At 47.9% G+C, this 20577-nt stretch overlaps 2 protein-coding genes across 2 annotated transcripts; both read right to left on the bottom strand.

Annotated features, from left to right (window-relative positions):
- Positions 1–2689: 2689 nt before the first annotated feature.
- On the bottom strand, positions 2690–3576 carry LOC109778942 (uncharacterized). The gene has a single exon (XM_020337528.4). It carries the CDS (start codon positions 3468–3470, stop codon positions 2889–2891), a length of 582 nt encoding a protein of 193 aa, XP_020193117.1. The 5' UTR covers positions 3471–3576; the 3' UTR covers positions 2690–2888.
- Positions 3577–6156: 2580 nt separating this feature from the next.
- On the bottom strand, positions 6157–7172 carry LOC109756969 (temperature-induced lipocalin-1). Its single transcript, XM_020315802.4, has 2 exons — positions 6684–7172; positions 6157–6592 (listed from the first exon to the last, which is right to left on the bottom strand). The coding sequence occupies exons 1-2, from the start codon at positions 7047–7049 to the stop codon at positions 6410–6412; spliced, it is 549 nt and encodes a 182-aa protein (XP_020171391.1). The 5' UTR covers positions 7050–7172; the 3' UTR covers positions 6157–6409.
- Between the last annotated feature and the right edge of the window lie 13405 nt (positions 7173–20577).

Here is a 20577-nt window from a genome sequence, read left to right as displayed (position 1 = left end):
AGGCGGAGGTGACGGTGGCGAAGACGGGTGGGGAGCTGGAGAGACGAGCGGGGGGGAAGGGGCGGCCGGGAGTAGAGGGGGGAGGAGGTCCGGGTGGGGGTGAGTCGGGAGAGGAGGAGGGACTCCATTGTTTTGCTTCTCCCCGTTCTTATCCCACGGCCGGGGCCCGGTGGGATTATTTAGGGGAGCTGTCAAATTTGGGGACTTTTTGGTTCATCCCGTTGCTATGGCCCTTCTTTTTTCTCCTTGTATGTTTTTGCTATATTTTCTGCTTGCAATGGTCTAAGCATTACATAATCCCGGGCCCGCTAAACAAGGGTTACGATCTTCACTCTGTCACCCCCGACTTGGTCTTTTTCGCACTTTCACGGCTATTTGATCCTTCCACGTCCTTCGCCCGGCCGTAGGCGGATGATAGGGTTATTCAACCCTTCACAAGTTCGGGGTAGAGTTAAAACTTGATGAATTTTTTTGGGCCCTTTACAAGTGACGCACAACGGTCAGTGGTTTTAGCCAAAAGTTGTGTATTGTGGTGTGGGAATTTTGCTGACTATTCACAATCCGCTTGTTGAAATTGTCATCTATAAAACGCACAGAGCTTTTAGGTCAAAGCTCATACGGTCATTGCATTGACGCTTGATCAATCTAGTAGTGACTGTATTGCTGCGATGGTGTGCACTGTTAACGGGAGAAGATCGTGAGGATTGCGGTCGTAGCGTCGAAGGGAAAATGCCCATAACGGATTACACTCTCTTCACAATCTCTCTGCGCGTAGGTTCTTGTCAGCCAATGAATCACAGGAGGAGTAACATGTGCCCACAGACGAATGGAAATATATGCTCTAGGAAACTAATGGTGAAGGCTCTTTTGGTGCAGACTTGGTGGACAGAGATGAGAAGGGAAAGACAACAAGAGAACTTTCAAGTGGGTCCACTTCTAAAGAATCTGGGTCAGAAGCAAAATCACAAAAGAACTCGATTTTGCCTCAAGAGTCATAAAAAAAACAGCCAGAATCCTAGTGTCTCATAATCACCCCGCCCTCCCCGTCCGGTGGTGAGATACTCTCTTCTCCTCTCACCATCTCTCGGTTCCTCTTCTTTGTGTTCAACTTTTGTTGGTGGGAATTGTTGTTCCGCTCAATGTCATGTCGTTCTGCTCATGCTTATGTGTCATGCTAATCCCAAATTAGTGTCATGCTAAGCCCAAAATAAGCAGACAACTTAACATATTGTTTAGTATGGTTTTGTTGGTACAATCAATGCTTAGTGTGGATTTGTTGGTATAGATTAAATTGTTAACACATGGAAGTTATAGATGACGAAAATCAAGGCAGTCAAAGCAATTTAGGATAGTGCGGCTCGGACATTGAGATTAGTCCTTCTACTAGTTTAATGCCCATGCATTGCCACGAGCAACAAATCTTTGAAAGGAAATATCCATTAAAAGTACACAAACGTCGATGTTTTTCTCCTCTTCTCTCTTGCTCTTCGCGTGCACATGTTTGTGGTTGCCTCGCTCCATTCAGCATAGCTCTAATGCGGGATGTTGTGTTCTATCACGCTTGCTATCTTGTAGACAAAATGTGAAGCAACGTAGTTCGGATGTGCGATGCTGTCTTCTCCAACTCTAAAGAATATTTGTCACGTTGCTATCTGGAAGGATTTTTTCTTCTTCCAAAAGCAGTAGGCATCTTAACAAAACAACGGTATTTTACACACATTTGACAATTGAATATATTTAGTGGGGGCAGCCCCGTCACCACCGCCTCTATCCGCTGCGCTTTAGAAAATATGCAACATCAAATTCATGATCTGTGTATGGCACTATTCAGCGTAAGAAATTTTGGTGGAAGGAGTCAAAAAAGTATCATGCACCACATCAACATGTACTGGTTATGTTGGTCAAGACTGCTACAGAGTAGTTTGAAACAATGCCATCGTCAATGTTAGGGGGGTGTTTTTTTTTTGAAAGAACCGGTGAACCACCGGCATTCATATATTAAGCAGGTAGAAGACAGCAAATGCATTCATGATCAATTGATTATGGTGGATTACAAGAGTTGGGTGTGTTAGGGGGTGTTTGTTTCAGCTTTAGAAACCATATACAGCTTTGAGAAGGCTGAATCTGAAACAAGCAATCAGTCTTTGAAAAACCAGCCAAAATCCGATTCGGGCTATTTTTAGATATATTGCACTGACGCACGTCCCGGTGTACTTCAATGCCAAAGCGGATTACGTCGAAGCAGCTTTGCCAACAGAGCGAATCCCTAACTGATTCTGTCGAAACTGAAGCCCAAACACGCAATATGTTAGTGTGTGGGCAGAGAGCGGAAACCGAAAGATGTTAGAAATGGGTGCAATTTAAATTTCAAAAGGAGTGTTAGAATCGGTTCATCTTACAGATTGTCAAATATTCCCTATGTCAAAAATGACCTTGCATTTTGGGACGGAGGGAGTAGAACATACACGAATTCATTGGAATTCACTCTGTTATAAGGGATAGAGGGATGAATTTGTAATCCATGTCCTACCTTATCTTCAGGAGAGGCTTCTTGCCCTCCAAGTCCTGTACTCAATACATACTCGTCCTCTAGGCTCAGTAATACATTCATCATATTCCGCAACTATTTCACCAATCCCTCTATCCCTTATAACACACTCTACCGTACGCACCAATTGTGGCCACAACGTTGTAAGAAAAAGAAAAGTATGGTGGCTATATTCACAGGAGCCGATACAGAAATGACAGGAAAATAAGTGCTAGTTCTAGGCCTACATGTAACCAGTCTATTTACTGCATGGCTTAACCGAACCAAGCACTGTCACATGCATTTTTACAAGGTTTAATCCAACCAATTACCTTGCTATCACAGACTGTATCTAACCCAACTAATCGTCAGTTTCATCCTCGTCTTCCTCGTACACCCACTCCCACTCCTCGTCGTCCTCCTCATCTTCCTCTTCCATGGACGAACCCCTGGCCATGGACAGCGCGTTCCAGTGCCGGGCGGCGAGCTCCCACCCCACCACCGACCCCGTCTCCGCCGCGTCCCACCTCGAGGAGAAGAACCCGTACTGGGACCCGAGCAGCCCCGCAGCGAACAGCACGGCCGACCCCGCCTTGCTGGCCCACGCGGGCGCGTCGACGCCGCTGTCGAGCGCCCACAGGAGCGCGGCCTCTGCCGCCACCGCCGCCGCGGGGAAGGCCAGCATCCGCCACATCATCCCGCGCCTCATCTCCTCGGACAGGTCCAGGCCGAGCCCGAACGGTGATTGGCCCTGCCGGCCGCCCGCGCGCCATTCTTGGCCGGTCTTGGCTACCGACGTTGTCGCCGTGGCGTCGGTGGTGGCCTCGACATTGCCGGAGCTGGCCGACGGCCGGAAGGTGGCCGCGCTGGCGCGGCGGAGTGGAGCGGTTGGCTGGAGCCGGCGGGAGACGGTGGCACGGGAAGGGAGAAGGAGCAACTCCATGGCCGCCTGCTTGGAGTGCTGTGGCCTGTGGGAGTGTGGGTTGTGACCGTTCGTCCGTGTGTGGGAAGACGGGAAAAGAATGAAGGCCGCGCATGTGTTATCCTCGTATTGCAATGCGAGAGATTTTTTTGCTTTCTTAAAGAACACAAACAAATTATGAGAAAATGGAGGATTTCAACCCAAGCCGAAGGTCTGTACTTTATACAAGTGTCATTTCGAAATTCGTTATAGGGGATGCTTGGAGTTTCGTATGCTATACTAGTGATTATAGGATTGCTTAAAGGAATTCTTTCAAAGCATTTTATAGCCTCATGCTACAATTGTCTTTGTGATCTCCTATAATTTTTAGTGAAGTGCCATATTTTTTTTTGTTTTAGTCTTTTTTATAACGTTGAAATCAGTATGATATAAAAAATTCAGTCATATTGTTGTTAGAGCATCTACAGTTGGGCGCCCCAAACACTCCTCAAACCCAGACTGACACCTCAAACGGCCGGGTTGACCGGCACCCCACATATACAACCCAAATATGGGGCGGATATGGGGCCGCCCGGGCGCGCCCGCCACGTCGGACCCAGCCTATGCTGGCCCATCCGACCCCACATATATTCGTCCCATCCGCTCACCGGACCAAATCCTAGCCACTTCACTCCACTCCCCTCGCCACCCGAGCTCACCTCCGGCGGTTTCCGGCCTTCTCCGGCATGGCAGGAAGCGGATCGGACTCCGATCAGTCCAGATCCATCGAATGGGCTGTCATCTCGTGCGGGTTGGCGGAGGCAGTGGCGGTCCGCATTGCACTCCGCCGCTCCATGGCGTCGGCTCAACGGGCGTACGGGTCCTCTGGGGCAGGATCCTCGCGGTCCCGGCAGCCGGAACCCCTCTCCTTCCCCATCACCGGTCGGGCAGAATATGAGTCCCACCGGAAATGGCGACCCGCCGTGGGAAGGAGAGGATAAGGGCCGCCGGGGCCCGTATCGCGGCAGAAATGGTGGCGGTAGAGGCGGCTGATGTGGCGGCGCGGGCGACTGCAGAGGAGGAAGCCATCCGCGCCCGCATTGTGAAAAAACCACAGCGGAGGAACATGTGCGCCCTTGCCTGAGAGCAGAATCGGGCGGTCCGTGCAATGGCCGGACTGCCACCGAAGGAGGATAAGGCGGACAGTGACGGCGAGGATAGCTCCAACGACAAGCAGATGCGGCTCGATCCGTACCGCGTCTTCGATTGGTACCCGCGAGAAGGACGGCAAGGGCGCCGGGAAGGGCAGCCGTGGATGAACTCCACCATAGCCAAACATGCCGTGGATGAACTCCACCATAGCCAAACATGCCAAATTTTGATAGTCTGATGAAATGTTTAGTTAGTAGTGATGGAGTAGCCGAACGGTGAAGTGCATCGACGTAGTTGCATTAGTTTGTATGGATTTAAGATATAATAATTGAGGTGTCCGGATGTAGATTACATTAAGGGGTGTCTAGTCAGTGTCCACGGACGTGCCTCATTTGAGCGTCCGAATATGCCCATCGCAGCTGTAGATGCTTTTATATGTCTATATTTTCTAATTCATGCACCCAGAAACACCGCTAATAAAGAAAATGACTCATCAAAGAAAGCGAACGATCATCGGGGTTGCTGGCTATACATCAAGGTTGTTAAAAAAGGGAACGTTCATCGGGGCTACCGGCTATACATCAAAGTGGGGGAAATATCTGGTACTCCCGCCCTAGGGTGCTCCCGGTGCTCCAAAACTCAGTAGCACATTTTTAAATGTTTGAAAAATTCTGAAAAAAATCAAGCACATTGACACAATATCAAAGTATGTTGTCAAAAAATATGAAATCAAAATTCGAAACATAGCTTGAGAAACATAAATGACAAATTTGACGGTAAATAGTACACACCATAAGTTGGGCTTTAGATTAGGCCCATTATCACATTGGTGTCCATTTTTTTTCATTTTTGTATCTCGAGCAATGTTTTGAATTTTGATTTGAATTTTTTATCAACATACATTGATGTTGTGTCAATATGCTGGATTTGTTTTTAGAATTTTTTGAACATTTTAAAATGTGCTACCGAGTTTGGAGCACCCGAAGCAGGACCTTAGGGGTGGGAGTACCAGATATTTCCCAAGGCCCCTAGGGGTGCTCCCGGTGCTCCAAAACTCAGTAGCGCATTTATTAATGTTCGAAAAATTCTGAAAAAGATCAAACATCAAAGTATGTTGTCAAAAAATATGAAATCAAAATTCGAAACATAGCTTAAGAAACATAAATGACAAATTCAACAATAAATAGTACACAACATAAGTTGGGCTTTAGATAAGGCCCATTATCACATTGGTGTCCATTTTCATTTTTGTATCTCAAGCAATGTTTTGAATTTTGATTTGAATTTTTTTAGCAACATGCATTGATGTTGTGTCAATGTGCTGAATTTTTTTCAGAATTTTTTGAACATTTTAAAATGTGCTACTGAGTTTGGAACACCGGGAGCAATTTAGGGGTGGGAGTACCAGATATTTCCCCCATCAAAGTGCAACAAGACAACAAACACAACCACAGTCCGCGACCATCATGAAAACAATCTCTGGAGGCCCCCAGACCTTCCAGCCCTGTCAACGCCACTACAGGCAAAACAGAGCAGACACCAGGATCCATCACACCAAAGCATCACCCAGCCTGAATCCGAGCAAGCAACAGTCTTGATAATTCTTAAGTTAAGAACACGGCCAGACCCCACCCGACAAACAGATTATTCTGCAGATCATATACCTACTACAGTTCGACACAAACAAGCAAAACATATTCTTCAGATTCCCTGCAGCGACGAACATACTAGATTGAACTGTACAAGGCACACCAGCTGGTGCTACTGCATCTCTGCTCCTGCGAGCGAGCGGCACCTACTTCCTCTCTGCTTTGGCATGGCACCTACTACTACTTTCCAAAGAGAGATTTGATCCACCACAGGCCGCCGTCCTTGGGGGCGTCCTGGCTCTCCGGCGTCGGCTCCGGGTGCGGCGTCTTCCGGAGCTTGCTCACGTCGTACCCTTCCTCCTTGGCCCTCTCCACCAGCTCCTCGTACACGCCCTCGTCCATCTGCGGCTGCCTGCACAAGATCTACACACACCGACACACCCACACCCCGGCAGAGATTAGATTGGCCATCGATCTACCGCCGCCGGCACCGCAGTTCAATCGAATTACGTACCCAGAGGTAGTTCCGGGAGGGCTGGCCGACGAGCGCGAACTGGTAGGCGTCGTCGACGTGGAGCACCCAGTAGTCGCCGGTGACGGGGAAGACGGGGAGGAAGGGGGGCACGTAGAACCTGACCCTGAGCTTGGCCTCGTCGCCGGCGTCGTCGGCACGGAAGGCGGTGCCCTCGATGTGGCCGCGGCGGCCGTCGGTCCAGGTCTCGTTCAGCACCTTGACGGCGCCGTCCGGGCCGAGCGTGTAGGTGGCGCGCGTGTTGGCGCCGTCCTTGGGCTGGAACCGGGACGGGAAGCACGCGATCTCGTACCACCGGCCCATGTACCGCTCCAGGTCCAGGTTCCGCACCACCTTCATGGCCGCCATCGTGCGTTGCGCGTGGGGAGGGAGCGAGGGCGGCGTGGGTTGAGGCGCCGACGGCGATAGGGATGGATGGATGCAGGGGGGGTTTGGAGGGGATAGGGATGGTGCTGGCAATAAAGGCTGGTGCGGGAGACGTGGAGGGCTGTGGGCGATACGTTAGGAACAAGATTAAAGTCGCCGTTTGCTTCTTCTTTTCTTGAGAATGAAGTCCACCGTTTGCAGCTGGACACAAGTGTCGTGGATCCGGGACGGTTAAAATTGAGAATGGGCCTATCTTACACATTGGCCCACTGGCATGGCTCGATATTTTAAGGACTAATGGTCCTTTTGGGACGGCTTCATCTGAAAAACAGGGCACGGGCGAAATCATTAGTTAAGGAGTACTCAGTTGCAAAGATCACTTCCATTTTCCCAGGTTGCGACAAATGGCGCACTGCATGTGCGCCACTAGTCGGAACCTGGGAGTTTTTCCTTTTTTTTAGATTCGTTTATTCAAAACGTATTATCTCTTAAACCGCGCGTCTAAATCTTGAACCGTTTTCACCATTGGATTCCTCACATCGAGATTTTCAAAACTAGATCTCATGTTGATAGGTTTTGACGAACATTTTTTTCACGAAAAAAACCCGACGAAAAAATCAAACGAAAAAACCCGAACCGGGAGCACGGGGTTTTTCCCTTTCCGAAAGAGGCACACCCGTGCCTCTCGCGGAATGACAACCGTGCTCTCGCGGAAGCAAAACTGTGCCTCTCGCGAAAGGAAAAAAGAATAGAAAACATGTTTTTTTCGTTTCTGAGGAGGCACAACCGTGCCTCTGGCGAAAGCACAACCATGCCTCTGGCAGAAGCAAAACCGTGTCTCTCGTGAAATTCAATTTTTTTAAAAAAAATTTAAGGAAGACCGGTGGAAAATCGAAACGTAAAAAAACAGTTTAAAAAGCCGAAAACGCGTGCGAAAAAATAAGAAAAAACAAAACTGAAGGGGCGCCCAGAACGCGACACGTGGCGGGCGGCCGAGAGCGCACCAAGTGGCGCTGATCGTTGTGAGCCTCCCGAAGAAGCGCTCGTTAACTAGTTGCTCTCGGGCACGGGAGCCCGTCCTTGTTGATGCATTAGGACAAGAGGAGAGCAATACGGGAGCAACTAGCTGAGGAGCGCTCGTTCGGGAGCCCCCCAAGGTTCACTTGGGTGGGCTGAGAGCGCGCCACTTAGCGTGCTCTCAGCTGCTGCTACGTGTCACGTTTTCGGCACTCCCTTTGGATTTTATTTTTTATTTATTTTTCCGCACGCATTTCATCCCAACCGGTTTTGGCCCGACATTTTTGAAATTGTGAAACTAAAATAAAATCATGAACATTTTTTCTACAAATTCCTGAACATTCTGTTAAATTGTGGACATTTTTTAAATCATCTATACATACACACACACACATATAGACACACACACACTACTAATAAAGTAAGGTGCGTTTCTTCAATATTTCGATCCGTTCATCTTCGATTTTTTTTGTTCTATCCAAGGTGGTACTAAAATAGTTCTGCCCCAAATATTGTACGCGGGCCGCGAACGCTGCGGCCTAGCAAAGCAGGCCCATAAGTTTCCTGCCCATGCATCTGAGAAACATTATTTACCACATGGGGCGGCAAATAGTCAGAATTTCACGCATGGCGCCAAAGATTGAGCCGGCCCGTTTTCATTTTTTAACTATTCCGTTTCTATTTTTCCTTTTATCCCTTTTCAAGTTTATTTTTATTTTCCTTTTCATAAATACTATAATTCAATTTTTTAGATTTTCATAAAATCTGCATAATTTCAAAATTTTGTTCCCATTTTCAAATATGTTTGGAACTTTACATTTTTTTCTTCTCATTCCAATTTTTTTTCAAAACTAAAAAAATGTCACCCCACCGCAACGGAGACCGTTTTGATGGACATATCAATTATCTCTCTCGATGCTTCTCGCAAAAAAAAAATCTCCCGTTGCAACGCACGGACATATGTGCTAGTGAACATTAACTGGAAAACTGAACATTTTTAAATTCAAGAACATTTTTTGAAACAATGAATACTTTTTAAATTCATGACCACTTTTCGAAATTTTTGATCATTTTAAAATTTATGACATTTCTTTTTACAAATTCGTGAACTTTCTCATAAATCGTGAACATTTTTTTTGAAATTCTGAACATTGTTAGAATTCATGAACAAATTTTCAAAATTGTGAACATTTTTTACAAATTCTTGAACATTTTCATGCACATTGTTTGAATTCTTGAATATTTTTTGAAATCATGAACCTTTTTTAAACAATTCATGAACATTATTTGAATTTGCAGATTTTTTTAAATCATGAACATTTTTTAAATTCATGAAACGTTTTTTATAAATTCGTGAAAATTTTCTTAAATCGTGAACATTTTTTGAATTCCCGGTCATTTATTTTGAAATCACGATTTTTTTTTTGATTTCATGTTTTTTTCAAAATTTTCAACTTTTTAAACGTTTAAAACTTTTTGATATCCCAAATTATTGAAGAAAAAAAGGGAAAAAACAGGGGACGTCCCGGCCCACACATGGGCCGCCTAGAAGGGCGCGCGGGGGAGGGGATGCACCCGCGGCTGGTTTCTTGTATGCAGGTCGCCGAATAGGATTTTGCCTTGTTGATTCATTGGGATGAGATGGTCGTCTTCACTGCGAGCTCCTAGGGTTTGTACAATGCTAGGTGCTTAAAAAATTAGGTTTTCTGAAATATCAGTGTCTATTTCTAGAGAAAATGTGTCTAATTAAGCGTCTACTCTCTACAAATAAGCACCGGTGCCTAAAGAAACACTGATTTATATCTCTAAGTATCTTGCATTGTAAAAGCCTTATAGGACGCCCGTGTGCTTCAAGCAACAATAGTTCTCTTTTTAGGATTAAGCAACGTCTTATAATTTCGGACAGATGTAATACACATAGAACATTGTGTAAATATGTTGAATCTTTTTTTAGTACAGCTTGAACATTTGTATAATATACGTTGAACAAATTTCAAATACACGGTGAACATTTTTAATATACATTGAACAATTTTAATATGCAAATGCAGAGTGAACTTTTTGTAATATACCATGAATATTTTCTCAATATACCATGACCATATTTGTAATACAAAGTGAAGTTTTGTATAATACACAAAAAGAGAGACAAAAGGAAAAAATAAAAAGGAAAGAAGAAAATAAAAGAAATAGAAAGAGAGATACAAAAAAATGAAAAAGAAAATTAAGAAAGGAAAATGGAAAAAAGAAACAAAAGAAGAAGAAAGAATGCAGCTGACCGTGGGCTGGCCCATACTGGGGCGTCGGGAGAGACGCATTCTGCGAAGCAGCACCTATATGACCCTTACTTTTTCGGCCGCGGCCCGCAAAGCCCACGGCGATGTCCTATCAGCCAGCTTGAAATACTCTGCTTTGGCACCCGAACGTAAGCGCCACAACCAACAACTTTCGCTTCTCATCTTCTCCTCCTCGCCGGAGCCCCAAGAACCCATCCTCCGCGCAAGTTAGTTCCTTGGCCCTTCTTGCATCACCCTCTCCCAATCCCCGAGGCAGAAGAATTGCATCGTGTAAAGGTTATCCTCGAGAGGGCGAAACTTGACATCATGAGCCAAATCTCAAGCTGCACGCATGTTTTTGAAGAACCAGCACTGGCTATAAGGCTTGTTGATGTGCACCTTGGGATGACGCGACCTAAGTACAATGGAGGTCTAGGGTTCCGGGATATAGAACTTTTTAACCTAGCCCTTCTGGCCAAGCAAGCATGGCGTGTGCTACAGGAGCCGCAGTCTCTCAGTGCAAGAATTTTAAAGGCAAAATACCATAGCACGACAAAGTAAGTTCCTTGGGCCGCGTAAGTTAGTTCCTTGGCCCTTCTTGCATCACCCTCTCCCAATCCGCGAGGCAGAAGAATTGCATCGTGTAATTATCCTCGAGAGGGCGAAACTTGACATCATGAGCCAAATCCCAAGCTGCACACATGTTTTTGAAGAGCCAGTACTGGCTATAAGGCTTGTTGATGTGCACCCTCGCCACTGCCATCCATCTAGTCGGATATGGTGGAGCCTGCTTCTCATCAAAGACGACATCGTCAAGATCCTCTTCGCGGAGCCCTAACTCTGCAATCATCTTTTCCACTTCTGAAGCGGAGCTGTAACCCATCACCTCCTTGGCCTTCGATCCCATCGCCGCTAAAACCTTGAAACCCTAGCCCAAAAAAGATAGATCAGACCTTGTAACGAACCCTAACTCTCCTCTCACCTCCAGGAGATGGCCGAGGCCGGGAAGTGATGCTAGATCACCGCCGGTAAGCCACTTGCTGTTTGCGGATGATAGCATGCTGTTTGTCGAAGCCATTTCTAATGGAGCCAATGAGTTGTCCTCTCTGATGGATAGTTATTGTAATGCATCTGGTTAGAGAATTAATTTGTCAAAATCTTCAGTTTTATTCAGCAAGGGATGTCCCAATATACTAAAATCTGAGGTAATGAATGCCCTAAACATCACCAACAAATCCCTTTCTGAGAGATATTTGGGTATGCCCACTGATGTTGGAAATAATAAGAATGGAGTGTTCAAGTTCTTGAAAGACAGGGTGTGGAGCAAGATCAAAGGTTGGATGGAGAAACTCCTATCTTTGGGAGGAAAAGAGGTCCTAATCAAGTCCATTTCCCAGGTTGTCCCTGTTTATTCAATGTTTTGTTTCAAGCTACCCCAGGGCTTATGTGAGCATATCAATACTCTCATTCATAAATTCTGGTGGGGAAGCAAAGATAGAAATAGAAAGCCAAATTGGGTCTCGTGGAGCACGATGACGCGACCTAAGTACAATGGAGGTCTAGGGTTCCGGGATATAGAAGTTTTTAACCTAGCCGTTCTGGCCAGGCAAGCATGGCGTGTGCTACAGGAGCCGTAGTCTCTCAGTGCAAGAAATTTAAAGGCAAAATACCATAGCACGACAGATTTCCTGTAGTCTGAATTGGGTACGACCCCATCCCAGATATGGAGGTCCATTTTAGAAGGTCGGGACGTTCTTGTACATGGTCTCATTTGTCATCTCGGAGACGGATTATCCACACGCATATGGCAACACAACTGGCTACCGAGACCTTACAATATGAGGCCGATTGTGAGTAGGGTTTTGAACCCACCATCGCTAGTTCGAGACCTCATTCTACCAGGTGCAGAATGGAACCGAGAGGTGATTGAGGATGTGTTCTTACCCACCGATGCGAAGTCCATCCTCTCTATACCCTTATGCACTACACATATTGAGGACTTTTGGGACTGGGTTCATGAGAAGAATGGTGTCTTCTCAGTTCGGTCTGCGTATCACATGCTCGTTGATACTAAACTGTGAAGAGAGGCCTGACTTGAAGGTCGACCAAATTCATCCGATACAGAAGGCGAGCAACGAGCATGGTCAAAACTATGGAAGGTGGATGTCCCCTCAAAAGTCAAAATATTTTTATGGCGGCTAGCTCAAAACTCCATGCCTACTGCCGATCTGCTATGCGATAGAAATATGTCGATGACCACGTCCTGTGGGCTATGTGGGGCAGAGGATTCATGGCAACACTCGCTTCTCCACTGTAGTGCGGCACGGTGTGTTTGGGCCCTGCAAGATCATGATCTTGTTGAAGCTCTTAACAGCTCCAATGAACCTGATGCAAAGAGATGGATCTTCGAACTAATGGAGATGTTGTCCTCAACGGAATTCACCCAAGTAGTGGTGACCTTATGGGCGATTTGGTTTGCCAGAAGGCAAGCGCTGCATGAAAATATTTCTCAAAGCCCCCTATCAAGTCATAATTTCATCATGAAATACCTCAGGGAACTCAATGAGTGCAATCCTAAACAGGAGGGTCGGACTGCTACTGCTCGCCAGCCACTCGGACGTACTCGATGGATTCCTCCAACCGTCGGCGTTGCAAAACTGAGAGTGGATGGAGCTGTATCAAGAGACCAAGGCGATGGGTCGGTTAGTGCAATTTGCAGAAACTCAGATGGCATGTTTCTTGGAGCTTCGGTCATTAAATTCAGAGGAATCTCGGACCCAGCAACATTAGAGGCTCTAGCTTGCCGTGAAGCACTAGCGGTAGCAGCGGATCTCCATCTAACTCATGTTGTTGTTGCTTCTGATTGCCAAGGTGTAGTTCGAGATATCGCGAACCACACGGGTGGGGAGTACGCAAGCATACACTACAAAAAAAGACACATCCGTGACATTTTGGGCCGAACGAATTTTTTTCTGTCATACTTATGACACTTCTATGACAATAATTGTGACAAAACCCGGTATCATCATAGATGTGGTGGGGTCCTACTTCTATGATAAAAAATCATGACTGAAAATGGGCTTTTCGTCCTGGGCGGGCCGGAGACGCAGCTGCATGACATTCTTTGGGCCGTCCATGACGGAAAATCCCATGGTAGAAGCGAGAGCGAGGAAAATATCGGGGAGTTCCCGGTTACAGTGGGTGGTCGGGGGCCGAGCGTGTGACGCCCGGAAATTTAGGCTACAGTAAACCTCTGCTAATGATGCCACGTCACCTAGGTTACTGTTGATAAACTAGCGTTAGTTCAAAACAATTCAAATTCAAATTTAAAATAAAAACAAACAACAAAAGTTTTCAAACACTAAAAACTAAAATGTTCACAATATTGCAAAAATTACCAAAGCTGTTATAAAAATAAAACCAACAATTTAGAAACTCCAGAAATGCCCCTAGAAATTAAAACAGTGGACCAACGACACATCACTTGGCCTTTTCGATTTCTAAAATAATTAAACCTTTTCGAAAGACCTTCAGCTTTTTGTAGCATTGCTATATGATGCAATGATGTTCATGTGACAAGCTACATGATTTACAAAAGTCCTTTGGTGGTTAAGCAATTAACAAACCAGAGCAAAAATAAAATAAAAACTGTAGAAAAGGAAAAAAAGAAATAAAAGAACCCCCCCCCCCCGACTGGGCCTTGGCCTAGTTGGCCGAAGGAGCCAGTCGGCCCAGCCGACTCACTCCCGCACCCCCGGCCTACTAGGCCTCCTCCACCCCCCGAAACCCTAACCCCCCACCCCCACTCCCTCCCCCTCGTCCCACTCCTCCCTCTCGCCCTTCCCCGATCTGGATCGGGGCAACCCCCCGATCCCATCGCCCCATCGCCGCCTCGACGTCGCCGCCACCCTCCTCGTGGAGCTGGCCCCTCCCGTCGCCCCACCGGCGCACCACACCGTCGCCCTCGCCACCACCTCGACCCCACACCCCCTCTTCTTCCGCGCGGCGCTGCCCGACCCGAAGCCGCTCGTCATCCCGACCCCTTCGCTCGCGTCGTCGCCGTCGCCGGATCGCCGGCGCCACCTCGCCCCGCCATCGCCACCTCGAGCCCGCCGCTCGCCTCCTCATCCTCACCCCTCTCCCCGATCCAGTCCTGGATCGGGGCACGAACTCAACGCCACCCCAAATTGTCGTCGCCGATCGCTTCCCCGACGAGCTCCACCTCGCCAACATTGCCGGACCGCCGTTGTCCCCGTCCTCCTCCTCAAGCCCGCTGCCACTTCCCTACACCACCCGTGAGCACCTCCCTCTCTCCCCGTCCCCGTCGCCCGTGCTCCTGACCGGGGCCGCGGGCTCCGAGCGGTCACCGCGCCCGCGCCTGCGTCCCGTGCATCGTCGCCCCGCCCCTGTCCTCGTCGTCGCGACTCGCTCGTAGCCTCCCTCGCATTGCGCCTCCCCTGGTCACCCCACCGCGCCCGCGCGCTGCCTCGCCTGGCCTCGCCACTGCCGCCTCAGGCGGCCGGCCTCGCCGTGCCCGTGGCCGGCGGCTTCCCCCCTTCGATCTGGGTGTAAGCCCAATCGGGCTGGGCGCCAGTGCCCGTAACCCACATGCCCGCTAGGCTCCCCCAGAGCCAATGACAAACGGGCCCCACGCCCCTGAGAACGAAAATAAAAAAGGGTTAAAAAATGATAATAATAAATAAAAATATTAAATAGTTAAATAGTTAATTAATAAATTAATTAACTTAATTAATCTAGTTAATTAAACCTAATTAACCTGCTAATAAATCTAACTACTGTCAATTAGATAACAGCCTATGACATGCGGGACCCACCCATTTAGTTGACTGGTCAACGGTCAACTTTGACCGGTTGCATCACGCTGATGTCATGATGACGTCATAAATGCCTTTTGATTTAATTAATTCTGCTAATCCTAATAATGATTTAAATCTTTTAAAATTAATATAAAATAAACCGTAGCTTGGATGAAAAAACTTTGTACATGAAAGTTGCTCAGAACGACGAGACGAATCCGGTTACGCAGCCCGTTCGTCCGCCACGCATCCCTAGCATAACGAACACGCAACTTTTCCCCTCCGATTCATCTGTCCGAAAATGCGCAACACCGGGGATATTTTCCCGGATGTTTCCCCCTTCACCGGTATCACCTCATACCGCGTTAGAACACGTCTAGCTCTGCATGTTGTCCTGTTATGCACTTGCTTGCTATGTATTTACTGTTTCTCCCCCCTCTTCTCTTCGGCAGACCCCGTGACGATGCTGATGCCCCTGTGGTCGACTACGTCACCGATGACCCCTCCTTGTCTGAGCAACCAGGCAAGCCCCCCCCTTGATCACCAGATATCGCCTATTCTTCTCTATACTGCTTGCATTAGAGTAGTGTAGCATGTTACTGCTTTCCGTTAATCCTATCCTGATGCATAGCCTGTCATTGTTGCTACAGTTGTTACCCTTACCTGCTATCCTACTGCTTAGTATAGGATGCTAGTGTTCCATCAGTGACCCTACACTCTTGTCCGTCTGCCATGCTATACTACTGGGCCGTGATCACTTCGGGAGGTGATCACGGGTATATACTATATACTTTATATACATGACACATGTGGTGACTAAAGTCGGGTTGGCTCGTTGAGTACCCGCAAGTGATTCTGGTGAGGGGGCTGAAAGGACAGGTGGCTCCATCCTGGTAGAGGTGGGCCTGGGTTCCTGACGCCCCCGACTGTTACTTTATGGCGGAGCGACAGGGCAGGTTGAGACCACCTAGGAGAGGGGTGGCCCTGGCCCTGGTCAGCGTTCGCGGATACTTAACACGCTTAACGAGATCTTGGTATTTGATCTGAGTCTGGCCATTTGGTCTATACGCACTAACCAACTACGCGGGAACAGTTATGGGCACTCGACGTCGTGGTATCAGCCGAAGCTCTTCTTGACGTCAGCGACGGAGCGGCGCGCGCCGGATTGGACTGGAACGCCTGCTAGGCTAGGTCTACTTCCGGCCGCGTATGCAACGTGCAGGTGTGCAATGCGCGATGGGCCCAGACCCCTGCGCGCATAGGGTTTATACCGGCGTGCTGACCTCTCTGTTGAGCCTAGGTGGGGCTGCGACGTGTTGATCTTCCGAGGCCGGGCATGACCCAGAAAAGTGTTGGGGATCGTAGCAGAATTTTAAAATTTCCTACGCATCACCAAGATCCATCTATGGAGTATACTAGCAACGAGGGGAAAGGAGTGCATCTACATACCCTTGTAGATCGCGAGCGGAAGCGTTCAAGTGAACAGGGTTGATGGAGTCGTACTCGCCGTGATCCAAACCACCGATGACCGAGTGCCGAACGGACGGCACCTCCGCGTTCAACACACGTACGGAGCAGCGACGTCTCCTCCTTCTTGATCCAGCAAGGGGGAAGGAGAGGTTGATGGAGATCCAGCAGCACGGCGGCGTGGTGGTGGAAGTAGCGGGGATCTCGGCAGGGCTTCGCCAAGCTTCTGCGAGAGGGAGAGGTGTTGCAGGGGGAGAGGGAGGCGCCAGGGGCTGTGGTGATGCTGCCCTCCCTCCCCCCCACTATATATAGGCCCCCTGGGAGGGGGGGCGCCGGCCCTGGATCCCATCTACAAGGGGGGGGGGGGCGGCGGCCAGGGGGGGAAGCTTGCCCCCCAAGGCAAGTGGGGCGCCCCCACCCCTAGGGTTTCCAACCCTAGGCGCAGGGGGAGGCCCAAGGGGGGCGCCCCAGCCCACTAAGGGCTGGTTCCCTTCCCACTTCAGCCCGTGGGGCCCTCCGGGATAGGTGGCCCCACCCGGTGGACCCCCGGGACCGTTCCGGTGGTCCCGGTACAATACCGATAACCCCCGAAACTTTCCCGGTGGCCAAAACTGGACTTCCTATATATAATTCTTCACCTCCGGACCATTCCGGAACTCCTCGTGACGTCCGGGATCTCATCCGGGACTCCGAACAACTTTCGGGTTTCCGCATACTCATATCTCTACAACCCTAGCGTCACCGAACCATAAGTGTGTAGACCCTACGGGTTCGGGAGAAATGCAGACATGACCGAGACGCCTCTCCGGTCAATAACCAACAGTGGGATCTGGATACCCATGTTGGCTCCCACATGTTCCACGATGATCTCATCGGATGAAAAATGATGTCGAGGATTCAATCAATCCCGTATACAATTCCCTTTGTCAATCGGTACGTTACTTGCCCGAGATTCGATCGTCGGTATCCCAATACCTTGTTCAATCTCGTTACCGGCAAGTCTCTTTACTCGTACCATAATGCATGATCCCGTGGCTAACTCCTTAGTCACATTGAGCTCATTATGATGATGCATTACCGAGTGGGCCCAGAGATACCTCTCCGTCATACGGAGTGACAAATCCCAGTCTCGATCCGTGTCAACCCAACAGATACTTTCAGAGATACCCGTAGTGTACCTTTATAGTCACCCAGTTACGTTGTGACGTTTGGTACACCCAAAGCACTCCTACGGCATCCGGGAGTTACACGATCTCATGGTCTAAGGAAAAGATACTTGACATTGGAAAAGCTCTAGCAAACGAACTACACGATCTTTGCGCTATGCTTAGGATTGGGTCTTGTCCATCACATCATTCTCCTAATGATGTGATCCCGTTATCAATGACATCCAATGTCCATAGTCAGGAAACCATGACTATCTGTTGATCAACGAGCTAGTCAACTAGAGGCTTACTAGGGACACGTTGTGGTCTATGTATTCACACATGTATTACGATTTCCGGATAACACAATTATAGCATGAACAATAGACAATTATCATGAACAAAGAAATATAATAATAACCATTTATTATTGCCTCTAGGGCATATTTCCAACAGTCTCCCACTTGCACTAGAGTCAATAATCTAGTTACATTGTGATGAATAGAACACCCATAGCGTTCTGGTGTTGATCATGTTTTGCTCTAGGGAGAGGTTTAGTCAATGGATCTGCTACATTCAGGTCTGTATGTACTTTACAAATATCTATGTCTCCATTCTGAACACTTTCACGAATGGAGTTGAAGCGACGCTTGATATGCCTGGTCTTCCTGTGAAACCTGGGCTCCTTGGCAAGGGCAATAGCTCCAGTGTTGTCACAGAAGAGAGTCATCGGGCCCGACGCATTGGGAATCACCCCTAGGTCGGTAATGAACTCCTTTATCCAGACTGCTTCCTGTGCTGCCTCTAAGGCCGCCATGTACTCCGCTTCACATGTAGATCCCGCCACGACGCTTTGCTTGCAACTGCACCAGCTTACTGCCCCTCCATTCAAAATATACACGTATCCGGTTTGTGACTTCGAGTCATCCAGATCTGTGTCGAAGCTAGCGTCGACGTAACCCTTTACGACGAGCTCTTCGTCACCTCCATAAACGAGAAACATATCCTTAGTCCTCTTCAGGTACTTCAGGATATTCTTGACCGCTGTCCAGTGTTCCATGCCGGGATTACTTTGGTACCTTCCTACCAAACTTACGGCAAGGTTTACATCAGGTCTGGTACACAGCATGGCATACATAATAGACCCTATGGCCGAGGCATAGGGGATGACACTCATCTTTTCTCTATCTTCTGCCGTGGTCGGGCATTGAGCCGTGCTCAATTGCACACCTTGCAATACAGGCAAGAACCCCTTCTTGGACTGATCCATATTGAACTTCTTCAATATCTTGTCAAGGTACGTACTCTGTGAAAGACCAATGAGGCGTCTTGATCTATCTCTATAGATCTTGATGCCTAATATATAAGCAGCTTCTCCAAGGTCCTTCATTGAAAAACACTTATTCAAATAGGCCTTTATACTTTCCAAGAATTCTATATCATTTCCCATCAATAGTATGTCATCCACATATAATATGAGAAATGCTACAGAGCTCCCACTCACTTTCTTGTAAACACAGGCTTCTCCATAAGTCTGTGTAAACCCAAACGCTTTGATCATCTCATCAAAGCGAATGTTCCATCTCCGAGATGCTTGCACCAGCCCATAGATTGAGCGCTGGAGCTTGCATACTTTGTTAGCATTCTTAGGATCGACAAAACCTTCCGGCTGCATCATATACAATTCTTCCTTAAGAAAGCCGTTAAGGAATGCCGTTTTGACGTCCATTTGCCATATCTCATAATCATAGAATGCGGCAATTGCTAACATGATTCAGACGGACTTCTGCTTCGCTACGGGTGAGAAAGTCTCATCGTAGTCAACCCCTTGAACTTGTCGATAACCCTTAGCGACAAGTCGAGCCTTGTAGATGGTTACATTACCATCCGCGTCTGTCTTCTTCTTAAAGATCCATTTATTTTCTATGGCTCGCCGATCATCGGGCAAGTCAGTCAAAGTCCATACTTCGTTTTCATACATGGATCCTATCTCGGATTTCATGGCTTCTAGCCATTTGTCGGAATCCGGGCCCGCCATCGCTTCTTCATAGTTCGAAGGTTCACCGTTGTCTAACAACATGATTTCCAGGACAGGGTTGCTGTACCACTCTGGTGCGGAACGTGTCCTTGTGGACCTTCGAAGTTCAGCAGTAACTTGATCCGAAGCTTCATGATCATCATCATTAACTTCCTCCCCAGTCGGTGTAGGCACCACAGGAATATCTTCCCGCGCTGCGCTACTTTCCGGTTCGGAAGGGGTGACTATCACCTCATCAAGTTCCACTTTCCTCCCACTTACTTCCTTCGAGAGAAACTCTTTCTCCAAAAAGGACCCGTTCTTGGCAACAAAGATCTTGCCTTCGGATCTGAGGTAGAAGGTATACCCAATAGTTTCCTTAGGGTATCCTATGAAGACACATTTCTCCGACTTGGGTTCGAGCTTTTCAGGTTGAAGTTTCTTGACATAAGCATCGCATCCCCAAACTTTTAGAAATGACAGCTTAGGTTTCTTCCCAAACCATAATTCATACGGTGTCGTCTCAACGGATTTCGACGGAGCCCTATTTAAAGTGAATGCGGCAGTCTCTAAAGCATAGCCCCAAAATGAGAGCGGTAGATCGGTAAGAGACATCATAGATCACACCATATCCAATAGAGTGCGATTACGACGTTCGGACACACCATTTCGCTGAGGTGTTCTAGGCGGCGTGAGTTGTGAAACGATTCCACATTTCTTTAAGTGTGTGCCAAATTCGTGACTTAAATATTCCCCTCCACGATCTGATCG

The sequence above is a fragment of the Aegilops tauschii genome, chromosome 6 (assembly GCF_002575655.3).
Source record: "Aegilops tauschii subsp. strangulata cultivar AL8/78 chromosome 6, Aet v6.0, whole genome shotgun sequence".
Classification (NCBI taxonomy): domain Eukaryota; kingdom Viridiplantae; phylum Streptophyta; class Magnoliopsida; order Poales; family Poaceae; genus Aegilops; species Aegilops tauschii.
This window is presented reverse-complemented; position numbering and strand designations above follow the sequence as displayed.

Coding starts and splice junctions, on each gene's coding strand:
- LOC109778942 (XM_020337528.4), bottom strand. CDS start 3,470: ATGGAGTTGCTCCTTCTCCCTTCCCGTGCCACCGTCTCCCGCCGGCTC.
- LOC109756969 (XM_020315802.4), bottom strand. CDS start 7,049: ATGGCGGCCATGAAGGTGGTGCGGAACCTGGACCTGGAGCGGTACATG. Junction 6,593..6,683: donor CCTCCCGGAACTACCTCTGG/GTACGTAATTCG, acceptor CGGTGTGTGTAG/ATCTTGTGCAGGCAGCCGCA.